General features: G+C 39.4%; 1 protein-coding gene across 1 annotated transcript in view; it reads right to left on the minus strand.

Moving 5' to 3' along the window:
• Positions 1 to 4,999: 4,999 nt before the first annotated feature.
• col15a1b (collagen, type XV, alpha 1b) overlaps positions 5,000 to 15,243 on the minus strand; it is a 49,865-nt gene continuing 39,621 nt past the window's right edge. Inside the window, exons 32-43 of the mRNA XM_076296015.1 lie at positions 15,209 to 15,236; positions 15,021 to 15,086; positions 14,694 to 14,719; positions 14,481 to 14,579; positions 14,207 to 14,351; positions 14,020 to 14,084; positions 13,782 to 13,910; positions 9,784 to 9,885; positions 8,035 to 8,097; positions 7,416 to 7,613; positions 7,049 to 7,164; positions 5,000 to 6,388 (exon numbers count right to left, since the gene is read on the minus strand). Of these exons, the coding sequence (XP_076152130.1) occupies positions 6,172 to 6,388; positions 7,049 to 7,164; positions 7,416 to 7,613; positions 8,035 to 8,097; positions 9,784 to 9,885; positions 13,782 to 13,910; positions 14,020 to 14,084; positions 14,207 to 14,351; positions 14,481 to 14,579; positions 14,694 to 14,719; positions 15,021 to 15,086; positions 15,209 to 15,236 (1,254 nt within the window). The 3' untranslated portion in view covers positions 5,000 to 6,171. The remainder of the gene's footprint in view (positions 6,389 to 7,048; positions 7,165 to 7,415; positions 7,614 to 8,034; positions 8,098 to 9,783; positions 9,886 to 13,781; positions 13,911 to 14,019; positions 14,085 to 14,206; positions 14,352 to 14,480; positions 14,580 to 14,693; positions 14,720 to 15,020; positions 15,087 to 15,208; positions 15,237 to 15,243) is intronic.

Consider the following 15,243-nt stretch of genomic DNA (forward strand, 5'->3'; position numbering starts at 1 on the left):
GCTTGCTGTGCTTGTAGAATGTGCACTGCAGTAGAAAAAAACAACCAAATGCTTCAGTGGAGTAAATAGAAGCATTGGAAACACAGGAATATTAAAACAGGACATATGTCTTTGTAAAATGATAAAATACACATGCTAAATGACAGATTAACACATAAGCCTACCATCCTTTTCAACTTTAGACATGCCACTAAAAATACAGCTCACAGAACTGCAAAAGATATGAGAAGTGAGAATGAGAAGTCACTGTTGCCGTCTGGCTGCTCTGGGAAGTCTATAGCCTATATGTTGCAAACTAAATTTTCCCAACACAGTAGGCTAATGAAGATCATCCCTGAGGAAAACAGTTTTGTATCCACAAATGTTAAAATTGAAATAACAGTATCAAGAATTGCCACATATTCTAAACATTTCTTGACCATATACCTAAGAAAGTATGAGGGCCTCGGTCTGCTCTACTATACACTATTCTACATTCACTGCACTATTCTACATTCTGTGTTGAAGATGTTACTTGGGAAAAGAGGACATTGTTTTTCATTGTCTGAAATTGTGGTTGGGTTATAATTGATTACTTATAAGCATTTAATTTGCTTTTGCTGCTCATCTCTTATTGTAAATTTGATCTAGAAATCAGTGGCTGCCTTATGCTGATAATGACAATCTTATCAACTGCTGATTAAGTGGGTGACTCTACTCTGCCCCCCTGTGTACAGCTAGATGCCATTACACCAGGAGTTTTCAACTGACTGTGACCCAGGGACCACCAGGAAACAACATGAGGGCCACAACCACCACTGAATGAAGAATATTGATTACCACACATTATTTAGTGCATGCTCTGAGACCATGCACCAGCAATGCCTTCACAAACCCCCAGTGGGTCACCAACCCCTGCATGGAACATCTAATGATGAAGACCTGTTAACTAGGTTAACTCACAAAATTCCATGGAAACCAAGACAAGACAACAAAAATCTCAGTGAAAACCTAAAACCTAAAACTGGTTTGGGTATTTGTCATGAACAAAAGGCATACTGTGGTATAACATATTAATTTGTCACAGATGTACTGTATGTATTGCATTTTGTCTATGCAAAGCACAAACTTGGTAGTATTATGTCCACGAAACATTAACCTGTTGAGGAGTGAATTCTTTAAGACAATGCCGTTTCTCAGAGAGTGAATTGTTTTCCTGGCTCCTTCTAGAATTCTACGCGAACGTTCTATAGTTTAAGTGTTCTTAAAATTGTTTAGTCCCTGAGGGTAATTGTTGCGTCATGTTATAGATCCTTTTTCGAAAACGTTCTAATCACATAATGTGATGGTACTCCCAGGGGCCCAGTTGCATCTGATCAAGTCAGATTTATTTTATTTTTAAAGCGCATTTAACATGCACATAGTGCAATCCAAACCGCTCCACAAACAAGACACATAACAACAAGACAAAAGATGCCGGATGGAGCGGCGTAGTCGCCAGCGTACCCATGACATCAAGACAAGACAAATACATTTAAAAAAATAACAAATACAAAAAATGCCGGACGGACGGAGCGGTGTAGTCGCCAGCGTACCCGTGACACCAAGACATACACAGACAACAAAACAAATAAACAAATAAAAAAAAATATTTGTGACCGTACTCCTCAACAGGTTAAAGTGTGCACACTCTTTCCTGCCCAATTTGTAACTTTTCTGTTTGATCGGATCTTATTAATAATTGTTTTAACTATTAATATTCATTTTTAGTTATACCCATGTCCATTTCCTGTCACACCAAGGCCAATACACTTTCCCCTTATTTGTATTCTCTTGTTTTTCTCATGTTGAAGGATATAGGGCTTTATTTGACCTCTGTGCGACTTTATATTAAGGAAAAAGGAAATCATGAACTAAAAACTAAAATTTCTCAAGCACTGTAATTGCCTTAAAGAAGGAGACATTTTTATTTCAGTGTTTGCTTCCTGGGATTCAAATTACAGGAGACCTCCTTATAAAACAAGAGGTTTGATTTCATGCTTCAGCAAATAGCCAATTAAAATACACACCATGGTATTTTTTGGTACTTTTTGTCTGCTTCAGACTAATTGACAGAGGTAAAGTGTATAGAAAAGGTAAAATACTGGTATTGTATCTATATTCCGTGTCCATTCACTCAAATTGGGTCTATCTTAATTTCCTGACTATTAATATGACTGCATGCATGGTGCTATGTATTGAAAGACATAATCAAAATGTAATCAAGTTTTCTTCGATAATGTAACCATAATCTGATTACACATTTCTTTTTTTAAATGTAATCTGGTCTGGTTACTTGGTTTTTGTAATCTGATTACTAATTCAGATTATTTGTAATCAGTTCCCTGCACCCTGCCTGTTAGCATGGGGTGATCTTGTGATGCTTTTTCGTAGTTGCAGGAAGGAGTCAAAGCAATAGCATTGCACCAAAGTGCTTTACATAATAGTAATAATAATAATAATAGTAATAATACATACATACATACATACATATAAACATATAAAATAAGGGAGAGGTGAGGGGGTCAGGGAGTGTTAAAAGCTAGGGAGAAGAGGTAGGTCTTTAGGTTGGATTTAAAACTACTAATAGTGGGGCAGGATTTCACAACATCAGGAAAGCTATTCCAAAGCTGGGGAGCATAGACAGAGAAAGCTCTTTTAACCTTTGGATTTAGAGAGGCAGAAGGAACACAAAGAAGACACTGGGAAGATGATTGGAGAGGTCTAGGAGGACAGTAAGGAATTAAAAGATCACATAAATACTGAGGTGCTAAACCATGTAAAGCTTTGAAAACAAACAGAAAAATGTTTAAATTAATTCTGTGTTCCACAGGAAGCCAGTGCAGTTTAACCAACACAGGTGAAATGTGGTCACGTTTCTTAGATCCAGTCAGTAATCTGGCTGCAGCATTTTGGACCAGCTGGAGTCTGTTTAAGGTAGATTTAGTTACACCTACATATACAGTGAGTTGCAATAATCAAGCCTAGAGGAAATAAAGGCATGTATAAGGATTTCTAAATCAGCAATGATCCTATTCTGTTCACCAACCATGTGGTCTCATCTCATCTCTGCACGGCCAAGAACAAAGAAAATTATAGGATCCTCTGACTCATTTTGTGATTGCATTTAGATCAGAGTTTATTTCAACCAAACTGCATTGTTGCTTGCTTCAGCAGCTGGTAGATGCAATCGTTATCAGTAACTGAATCATTGAAAATGCACCTGCAGAGAAAAATGATGATGTATTTTGGATTTGAATTATTGACCATGGAGTTGTATAGCCTCATCACATGGTCAGCTGGTGCTGCTGCTGGTCAGAAAGAAGGGAAGTATTTAATGCAAATCAAAGATTCTAGAACAGAGCTCTAGAATCTTTGATGCAAATGTCCAATGATCCCCCTTTTCCCATTTTTGTTGTATTGTTGTCAAAGCAACCCTGTGAAAGGTAAATAAGAACATTAGAAGCAAAGATTCTAGAGCGGAGCTAGAATCTTTGATTAGAAGCTCATGAAATAAACCCACTGCAGATCCATATGAAGCATTTAAATGAATAAATAGCATAGGCTACATATGCATATGGCTATATATGACAAAAAAAAGAAAAGAAAAAACCTCAAACAAATAAACAAACAAACAGACAAATAAAACCAAGTCTAAAGTAAACCCAGTGAGATGTTAAACGCTGAGTTTTACACATCTTCAGAGGAATGAATTCTTCAAGGAAGAAGTTCAGAAGGTTACGGTTTAGAAGGTTCTCCCTTCAGTAATATTGCCCATTATTACACGGCCCTTCATAATGCTGCAGATCGCTCCATTCATTTGAATGGGCCTTCAAAATGTGCTCTTCCAGCTCCTCCAACAATTCAATGGCTTCACTTTTCAGAGATTCTTGGTCAAGCTTTTCAATTCTGAATATTGTTGAATTCTGAATATCTGTGCTAAAGGACATTACATTTATGGAAGCCTGGCATTTTAATGGGCATTGATTTGAAGTGGGAATAAATTTGGACTGTATGCAGTTGTGATAATATCAGTATGTGATTTGTCCTTCTTCTCATTAAATAAGCTGGGGTTCAGAGATCTAAGTTGCATAGTTTTTAGTAGAGATTTGATCAGATTACTCTGCTGTTGACTGTCTTGTTCAGAAGAATGTGTGAGTACGTGAATAGGCCTCAGCTAAGCCTAGCAGACTCACACAAATGTGTTTAGAAGAAACAAAAATGAGTTGCTCCCTTTACAAATATTCTAAAATGAATATCAAACAGGCAGCATGTAGAAAGGCAAAGGTACATCATAACTCATGCAGCCAGCCTGGGTGAGCCGAAACAGACCTGTATCGGTCTGGTGTTAGCCAGGCAACATTTAACTACCAGAATAAAAGTAAAATAAAATAAAAACCTATATATGATGATCGCATGACTTGATTTGTGTGGCACAACACACAATAAAGAGATGTGTATATCTGTGAATATGTTTCACATCCACATAGCAATACTGCTACACCTCCAATAAGGCTGTTTGTGCATGAACGAAAGCTAATTCAATTACTATTCAAAATCATTTAGGTAATTTAATACCATGATCCTTAGGGTCAGAGTATTATGGTGTGGGATCTGAAACAAGTGGTATGAAGTACCATACCATTTCCATGAGAAAACAAAGACCAACTTTCATTTAAAATCAACCTCCAACATGGACCTTTAAATGCTAAAAAAAACTACTACTACCACTACCTCTATCCAAGTATGATTTATTGTGACGTGTGTTTTGTTAAACAAATTGGCAAATATTGGTATCACTGCTGGTTCTCATTGAGTGGCGTGTTTCACAACACCGAACCCTGTTTGTGGTTTCACATTAGAGTCCATATGATGTGTGATCTTTGAGCCCCATTTAAAATATTTAATACATGCAAACACAAACAACAGCTGACACAGGTTTTTACAAAAGAAAACATTTATTCAGTGAGCACCTGTCAAATGCACATATCATGTTGCTCATATTTATTGCATTTGTGACAAAGTCAATCAGTTCTTGACTAAAAGCTACAGATTCACTCCTCAAATCAAAGTTTTTCAAATGTGTTCTCTGGACATGTTCTAAAGACTTTTATATCAAAGAGCACCATATTCTACCAAAACTGTTTGAACCACACTAACGATATGGGATGTTTAAGAGAGCCGAAATCTCAACTCAGTGTGTCTAGATTTTATGACGATGTGCTGTTACAATATAAATAACAACAATAAGGACAAAAGGAATTGAATTTAAATACTATGATGCTGTGTTGCTTGCAACAGAGACTTTCGAGAAAACATAGTCCAAGACACAAAGCCATCACAAGTGTGGAATAAAGACAAAATAAAAAAAATACAACAGTGCAACTAAATGACTTCAAACCTGATTAGGAAACACTTGGTTTCCTCTTTAAAAAAAAACAAACAAAAAAACCCAACAACATTTCAAGCATTTGATTACTCTAAGATACTGACATGCGTTTGCACCAAGTTATTGTGACAGTGATTTTTTTCCAGCGGGGCAGTAGAATCAACACAGGGAATACAGTTGAATAGGCAGTTCACACTGCACTAGACTATACTCTCAGACTAATAAAGGAAAAGACGTTAGCTGGGCTGCTCCCCTGAGAGCTGGTCTCTGTAATGAGAGCCTCAGTGCATCCCTACTACAGTAAGCGAGTGAGTGGGCAGAATCTGGCAGGGGCGACGTGGATTGATTTCTGGCTGAGGTATCACTTCTTTGGCATTCCATCAGTCAGCAGGCCACTGTGAGTTATGGATGGATGGTGTGGTGTCAGGAAGCAATTTACACATATTTACACCTCTTTTCTCCTCAGGGCAAAAAAATAAAATAAAAAAATCACCGGGTGTGGGAAGCAGTGCCATTTTTCTTCTGGAATCTTCCTCTGAGGACCTGTTATTTAAGGCTGGCTGGGGAGGAGGGCGGGACAGGCTAAATGATGTTCTCCTCTGCAGTTTAGCTCAGAAGCTACTGTATACTCTCTGAGAGGGAGTGATTCAGAGATGGTGGGAGGGACACAAGAAACCAGGAAGAGACATAAACACACTTAGGTGTGTGTGTGTGTGTGTGTGTGTGTGTGTGTGTGTGGGGAGGGGGGGGTGTAGTCAGGATCCTTAGTTCCGCCGGGGGTCGCGAATGTAGCTGTTTTCAATGCAGAGCACGATGAAGTGGTTGGAGCAACTGCGGGTGTGTTGGCCCAGCAGCCGGCCGGTCTGAAGCAGCGAAGCCTGGCCCGTCACGGCCACGTCGCCCGCACGCCACGCCTCACAGTAGTTAGTGGTCATGCGGATGCCCACCGTGCTGGAGCCGTGCCACACCAGCTTATGAGGCCTGGAGGGGAAGTGGTGGTGCAGGGAAGAGGAAACAAGGCACACACACACACACACACACACACACACACACACACTCACACACATACACACACACACACACACACACACACACACACTCACACAAAGAAGTACAGATGGGAAAATGACCACAGGGAGGTACTGTACATAATATACTTCCAAATATACCACGACATGAATAACGGCTAGCTGGGTTTCGACCTTCCTTTTTAATAGTGACTTTTCACAATTCATATAGTAAGTCACGAGTGGAAACAGCCTTGAAATTTGCTTTATCTTGTAAGCCAAATGATAATGACAAATGATGGGGGATAAATTGCTGATTCACACAGTATATAATGTGACTAAGGTTGATGGATTTTAATTTCTGCCATTTTATTAGGTGACAACTTTGCATGCTGTTCATAACTCCCCCCTTGGTTAAGACAGTGGCCATGTTTGATACATAGTGTATGGAGATACATAGGAATTTAGATTTTCATGAGTGTGCTTAAAAAATGCAAATAACAGCTATTGAGTTTTATGGTCAAGTCGAACATTCTGTGCATGTGTTCACTGTGAAATATATGCTGAGACATGAGACATCACTTCAGTTTGATATCTGAATAAAAACAAAAACATTATGAAGCTTTTTACTCACCAAGACTGATCTGTCATGACATCGCGTCCATCAAAGGAGTAGATAGGGATCTGTGGATTATACACGGCCCCGTCTCCAGAGAACATGGACAGCCAGCTGTTGAATAAGATCTCCCCCTGGAAAAAATACAGCCAACAGGACATTTTGAGTCAGATTAAGAACAATATGAAAAATCCCCTCTGTATTAAACTGTGATAATATTGTATTATATTGTATATAATAACAAATGCCAAAACGTTATGTACTCAGGCATGCAAAGTTTATGCAACAGCAACTTTATTAAACATGTGTTCTCCACTATGCAATATACAATGATGTACAACCCTAGACCAACAAACAAACTCTGAGCTCATCTGCTCGTCCCCACCTTGAGGTTGACCACGGGCATGTTGGAGCGGTCAGTCTTCCTGACGATGGTGGCCAGGTCCTGCAGATGTGAGGAGAGGAAGGCACGGTAGGTGGAGGTCAGGCCCTGAGCGCGGGCCTGCTGGTAGCACTGGAAGTCCGCTCCCCGGATGCCCCGCATGTTTCCCATGGCCGGCGCATTCAGAGCCACCAGTCGCAGCTGCAAAAGCCCGGGGTGGGTGGGGTGGGGGGTTTAGTTAACCGGGGGTTGAGTTTTCTCAAGAGTGTCTTGAAAGCTTCAGTTCAGAGGCTACAGAACATGAAAGTCCAGTTCTGTCTGGTTTTGCTCTATAATCCGATTGTACAATTAAAGATTTAAACACAACATTAAAGTTTGAAAAAGGTTCAACTCAAAGACTGAGGCATTGTTTATTTTCAATCACACAACTGTGTTTTACTGGATGATATTTGTGTTGGAAATAAAAACACAATAAATTATTAATGACCAGACTGCAAACATTCATTCACATTCACACACACACACACACACACACACACACACACACACACACACACACACACACACCTTTAAATTTAATTTAGATTAACAAGGGACCACATATCAGTCAGTAAAATCTTACCCCAGGAACAGAGTACGCCGTGTGTGGGAGAACATTGGGACTTGGCAGGTAGCTTGTCAGCTCCTATATCACAGACACACAAATTATACAATGCAGGACAAGAAACTGAATTCATTTGGGGGTGAACAGTTCAAATGTCCTCTATGTAACACCATGCCTTGTTTATGTAATCTACAACCCCAAATCAGAAAAAGTTGGGACGTTGTCTAGAATGCAAATAAAAACAGAATGTGATAAAAAGACAGAAAAATATATGTTCATTTTGATGTTTACCACCTCTTCATTTAACAACATTATATTAATGTTAAGAAACTGAGGAGACCAGTTGCTAGAGTTTTGAGAATAAAATGTTGTCCCATTACTCCCCAATATAGGATTTCAGTTGCTTAACAGTATGGGGTATTCTTAGTCATGTTTTTCATTCCATGATGCACCTAATTTAACAAGCCTGGACTGCAAACAGGCCATTTTAACACCTGGACTCTTCTTCTATTGGGAGATACTGTTTAAACATGTGCAGAATTCATTTTGCCATTGTTTTCCTGAAATATTCAAGGTCCTCCCTGGAAAAGACATTGCCTAGATGGCAGTATATTTTGCTCAAAACCTGTATACAGCATTCAGAATTGATTGTGCTTTGCCAAAAGATGCCCATGCTGTAGGCACTAATGCTCCTCCACACCTTCATAGATGTTGGGTTTGGAACTGAGCACTAAAACAAGTTCTATAGGTTGGATGCTTGGATAGGCCCTCTCCCAGATGAGTCCATGATTTCCAAAAAGAATGGCACATTTTGATTGGTCTAACCACAGGACCCTTTTTCATGTTACCTCATTTCATTTTAAACAAGCTCAGGCCCATATAAGACTTGGTATTTTCTGTATCATGCCTCATTACAATTTTGGCTGTTTTTATGGCAATTTTGGCAGGTCTGGAAACAGGTCTGGTTTAAATGCAGTGCCATCTGAGGTCCAAAAGACCATGGCCATCCAATATTGTTTTTCAGCTCTTTCCCTTGTTTCTCTGGATTCTCTGAATGTTTTAATAATATTAGGTTATGTAGATGATGAACTCCCCAAATACTTCACCATTTCATGTTAAGAAGCATTAAAATGACATTGTTTCATCATTTGTGCACACAGGTTTAGACAGAGTGATAAATACCCCTACATCTTTACTTCTAAGAGACCCTGCCTCTCTGGGATGCTCTTTTTCATACCTAATCCTGTTGCCAGTTACTCTAATTAGTTGTGAAGCATTCCTCCTTTTGTTTTCTTTATCATTACAAAACTTTTCCAGCATTTTGTTACCCCCGTCCCAACTTTTTTTGAACATGTTGCTGGTATCAAATTCAAAATTAACATATATTTTCCATGAAATGGTCAAATTTGTCATTTTCAACAATTGATATGTTGTCTGTGTCCTTTTTGCAACTAAATATGAGTTTCAGAGATTTGCAGATTATATTACATTCTGTTTTTATTCACATTTTACACTACGTCCCAACTTTTTCTGATTTGAGGTTGCATGTGTTATAATGTGCATCAGACTTACAAACCACATCTCTTTTTCAGGCTTCATTTTGCACTCTACCATAATTTGCCATGTAAAAATAAGGATACAAAATATATGTTGCATTAAGCTGAATTCTTTGTGTATAGGAACTTTTTCCAGAACAATGTATGTTCACTCAAGCAGCATCAGTTTGGGTTAGTGTCAAAGGTCCAATGAAAGTGAACCTAGCGTTACCTGGCTGTGTAGCCTGGGTGTGCTGCGGTCGCCGGGTCTGCTCAGGCCGTGAGACACGGCGGCCGTGTGACTGTCTGTGGGGATGGGGATGAGCTCGCCAAGCTGAGGAAAGAGAGAACATGATATGGTGAGAGAACTTGAACATAACACGTTGGACCTTATTTGGCCTGAGTATATGGGAGGCATAATTTATGGCCTAAACTTTTTAATTTGTTTTGTTTTTCTCTCTCTCTCTCTTCAGATTTGTCTGTTTCTCCTACAGGCCCACTGTAGGCCCCATGAGGCAAATTGAAATTCACATATATCTTTCATTTCATATTGGCTGTCTTATAACTTGGTTTGTACATAGGGAAGCATGCTTGGTAAAATTACTTTTCACAAAATTAAGCAGCTGATTATAGGAAACATCTATAGACCTCCAAACTCTCCTTCTGATTCAACAAAGTGCCTTCTTGCTACCATTAACTCTTTAGATTGTTCAGATGAGATGATTGTTCTGGGAGATTTTAACCGTAATTGGCTTGATCGCTCATCTCTTAAGGAGAGAAATCTGTTTGATAGTCTAAACCTCACACAGCTCATCAGTGAACCTACTAGGGTGGACAGTAGATCTAAGTCTCTCTTAGACTGAATCCTGAACCCACCCCAATAGAATTACTGATTCTGGTGTATTACCTGATTACTTTAGTGATCATTCAATTGTCTTCTGTGTTTAGAAAATAAGATTACCTTATTTGCCACCCAAAATAATAAGGGTAAGACCAAGCAAAAACTTAGACACTGACACTTTAATTCAAGACTTAATAGACATTAACTGGGACAGATTTCAATTAATTCCCTATGTTGACACTGAGGTTCTAAAAGTTATAGACAAACATGCACCATGGACATCAGTTAAGGTGAAGGGCAGACATTTACCATGGATTGATGGAGATCTAATACATCTATTTAAACAAAGAGATAAGGCCTGGGAAAAGTATCGCCTGACAAAGAATGCGGCAGACTGGAATAAATATAAGCACTTATAAGCACTATAAATGCCTGTACAATAAAAACAAGGAATGCTAAATCCAATTACTATAAAAAATCATTGTTTAATGACATAAAAAATCCTAAACAATTTTGGAAGAGACTTAACGGTTTAATTAACAAATCTAATAAAAACCCTCTGGCTAAACTTACAGTTAATAATGATATCATTGTATGCAATGATACTACAATGGCCAATGCTTTTAACCAGTACTTTTCCTCTATTTGTAGTTCACAACCCTCTGATTTTCCTTACCCCAACTCTATAAATGATATTGTAAACAACAGTTCCTTTAAATTTACAACAATTCATGATGTTCAGCAGACAATTTCTGAAATGAAGTCAGGTAATGGTTTTAGTCCAGATGGTCTGGAGATCAAGTTTATCAAGCTTGCTTCACATGTCTTAGCATATCCATTAAGCAATTTATTTATATCTGTAGTTACATGTGTAGTTCCACTGCTGTGGAGGTGTGACAGAGTCACCATTTGATCTCAGCAGCTATAGACCAATTCCTATCATTAGCAGTGTAGCTAAAGTATTTGAAAATACTATATTTTAGCAACTATTTAAATACATTAATGAATTTTCAGTTTATGCACTTTATTTGACAGTATCGACATAAAAGTGACATGACACTGTCATGAACGTGTCATAAACAAGTCATAAATGTTTATGACATAACGCTTCTGTTATTGAGTGACATTCGGTTTTTGTCATAACAAGTTAGGGTTAGGGTTAGAGGTTAGGATTAGGGTTAGGGTTAATGTGTCATGACAGTGTCATATGTTCATGACAGTGTCATGTCACTGTTATGTCGATACTGTCAAGTAAAGTGTTACCGAATTTTCTATACCATCACCAAACCAATCAGGATTTAGACCTAATTATTCCACATCCACCACTCTTACAAAATTTACCAATGATGTCTCATCCTCTCTGGATAATAACGTCTACTGGCGCAATATTCATTGAACTTACCAAGGCCGTTTGACTTGGTTGATTATATTCTGCTTGATAAACTATGCCATTGGTCTCTCAAAACACTCTGGGCCAGATGAACGGTTTTGCGCCCACTTCAGGCGTATTTGTTTCGCAATTTGAATCAAAAATCATTGCGAGGTATGTACAAACAGGCCGCAATGATGTAAAAGCGCAAACTGCCTGTCGCGGAAACTGAAAGTGGCAGATTGCGTTTGTCATGTCATGCATATGCATTCATGGGAGGATCCAGGGGAAAGTGGGAGTTTAGCGTAAAAACATGGGAGGGGAAGAGTAAAGTGCGCCCAATTATGTATTCTGCGGTATGTGCAAAGACTGCTCCTGAAAGCGCACGTCTATTCTGCGCCTAAATACTTCCGCCTTGTAAAAGCAGGTGTTAATCCAAATTGCAGTTCAATGCATCAATAAGAGAACCTTTCAAAGACAACAGAATCGCTATTTAGAGCACCAGTTTTTGTGGTGAAAGTATTTGTACTACCAACTACCAACCTCAACTTTCGTTGGCCTTTCGAATGTCTTACTTTCACTTTCACGTCATTCACTTAAACTTTCCTACTTGCTAGATTTGACCAATCTTACTTCGTGCACAAGTAGTTTGAGTAGAACTACTGATCTTCATTATCTCCCTGCTTGTTTACATCTTATCATGTATGGTATTATTTCATGATTGCTAAAAGTTTGATTCTTTTTAATGTTGTCATCAGTTAACTTCATTCAACTGCACTTGTATGTAGGCGCTGCCATTCAGTTGTGGACGTTCGTAAATTGCGTTTATGGGCGGAGAAAGGTGCAGTTTACACTAAGGATTGAACGATTGATAAATACGACGGAAACTTGGGTCTGACAGCGTTCGCAATCTGCGGTGTGTACATGACCATGACGCTGATAACGCTATGTTCGCAAATGTACGTACATCTGGCCCTCTGTTCTTTAGTTTATTTCGGATCTCCATTATAGATGTCAGAGCGTCTTTTCATGGTGCTCTCTCCCAGCCTATGGTTATGGAAAAGGGTATCCCTCAAGGTTCATCCCTAGGGCCCTTTCTTATTTTCTTTTTTTATAAAGGATCTGCTCAGACTGTAAAATTCATCTATGTGCAGATTATAATGTTATTTATACTTCTAAACATGATATTAGTCAGATTCTGTCTTCACTACAACTACATTTTAATGCCATTCAAAAGTGGTTCTCATCTAATCAACTTCTATTGAACAAAATTAAGTCTTACAGTATGCTCTTTGCCACTAGAACTGCTCTCTCTAATCAAGGTAATATTCTTTCAGTGAAATTCTCAGATGGTATACCTCTTGATAAAGTTGAGGAATTTCAGTCTTTCAAGCCTCACATTAATTCTGTTGTAAAAAAGATAAATTGTAACCTAAGAATATTGCATCGTTCAATGAACTGTTTCACCCAACAGATCAGGTTAAGAATGGTTTCCCAGTTATTTCCCATCCTTGACTATGCTGATGTTGTCTATCAGAACACATCAGAATCAAATCTTAAACCTTTGAATGTAATTTATAATACTGTAGATTTGTGTTGAGGTGTCCATTTACAACTCATCACTGTCACATGTACCATTCATTGAATATTTTATCACCTAAGGCTAGACGGCAGTTTCACTGGTTTCAGTTTATCTACAAATGCATTATCCTTCAATTATCCTACTTGAAGCAACATTTAATTCCATACAGGTCAACATACAGTTTGAGACACACTGATCATACTTTCACACTTTCACACACTTTTTTTTTCTGTTCCAAACATATCCAAAGAAATTGGGAAGTGAGCCTTTAAATTCAAGGCACCCTCTGACAGGAATAGTTTGCCTAGGTCTCTTAGATCTATTTCTTCTTTCCATTATTTCAAATCATCTCTGAAAACATGGCTTGAATACTCAGCATGGTTTTTACTGAAACGACTGTTTATCATGGATTATTGGGATGTGAGAATAGAGACATACCTGTATCTTCCTCCAGCCACCCTGGGCTCTGATGTAAAGCTCGCCCTTGTCTGAGACGTAAGCCATGGCACCCTCGGCCGCTCGATGAGTCTCCCTCAGCAGCGCCTGGCCAGTTTTGTACACCGTCACCTGAGAACAGCCATGAAACACTGTCACAAGTGCACCGGCAAATTCACGCTCATACTATACTTTCAATGGGGAAAGTATTCCAATGTCGAACGTGCAATGTGAGACTCACAGCCGCTCCATAGCCAGGGCTACCTGGAAGTCCGGGAGGTCCAGGTGGACCAGGGATGCTGACAGCTGGGAAAGAATGGAGCAGAGATTGAAGACCAGAACACAAAACTATATTCTCACTCAGAAACATTAGAGAATGTGCTCAGTTGTTATATTCCTAAGGTTTTATTCTACTGAAGGATTCGTACCTGAGCCATAGACTGAAGGAGATCCAGGAGGTCCAGATGGACCAGGGGGGCCTGGCCTACCCTGCCTCCCAAACCCAGGCTGACCAGGCCGGCCAGGGGCACCTGGGTGACCTGGGGGGCCAACAATGGTATCTCCTTTGGGTCCCTACAAGAGTTGGAGTAGTCTTAGGAATAAACACTTGCAATTCAGCTATGACTGTGATTCATTATGTGTGAGAAGCTTAACTGACCAGTAAGGGGCCATTCAGTGACACACTTGAGAATATGGACTTACCACAAGCCCAGATCTGCCCGGTGGTCCAGGGGGCCCTGCGGGACCAGGCTCACCTTTGTCTCCTTTCTGACCTGTGTTGCCGATGTCACCTTTCTCACCCTGTATGGTCAGACTCAAACATATCAGTGCTGCTTACAGCTTACCACTAAGAACCGGAGCATACAGTGTTTCTGCACAAAACAAGACAAATGAAAACTGGGAGGAAGGACTCACCACAATTCCTTTCATGAGCATGTAATCTAAAACACAAGAAGATATGAATATGTTATATGAAACCTCAAACATCCATTTCCGTAATGTCCCACTCATATTACACTTATTATACACTGGCACTAAATGTAGGGGATATTTTCTTGCGAAGTATTGGGGCAGGGCCAATATAATTTTTATGTCTCCATGGTGACTGTAGAAAACTAAATGTGTGGGGCACATGAGCTAACTAAGAGGACAACTCTGAAGAGGCGAGCACATTTGGGTGTGGGGACAAAGGGGAAACAATTTGCTGCTGAGTGGGGATGGGATGCCGTGTGGTTCTGATACCTGGTATTGGAGTACCTGGAGTTCCTGCCACGCCCATTTCCCCTTTGTCTCCCTTGGGCCCCGCCCCTGGCAGAGAGCAATATGTAGAACAGTACTGTTAGGTTGCCACTTTATATGTGGCAAGTTTTACAGTCATTTTCAAAGGTTTACAACAAACAAGTTCTGTAAAACCTATAAAACGAGCATACCTAATACTGCCTCCATACTGGTGCCAACCTGGACA

The sequence above is a fragment of the Alosa pseudoharengus genome, unplaced genomic scaffold, assembly GCF_046254945.1.
Source record: "Alosa pseudoharengus isolate Yale_2024_CS ecotype anadromous, Long Island Sound unplaced genomic scaffold, YU_APseudo_1.1 YU_APseudo_1.1_scf_2, whole genome shotgun sequence".
Taxonomy (NCBI): Eukaryota; Metazoa; Chordata; class Actinopteri; order Clupeiformes; family Clupeidae; genus Alosa; species Alosa pseudoharengus.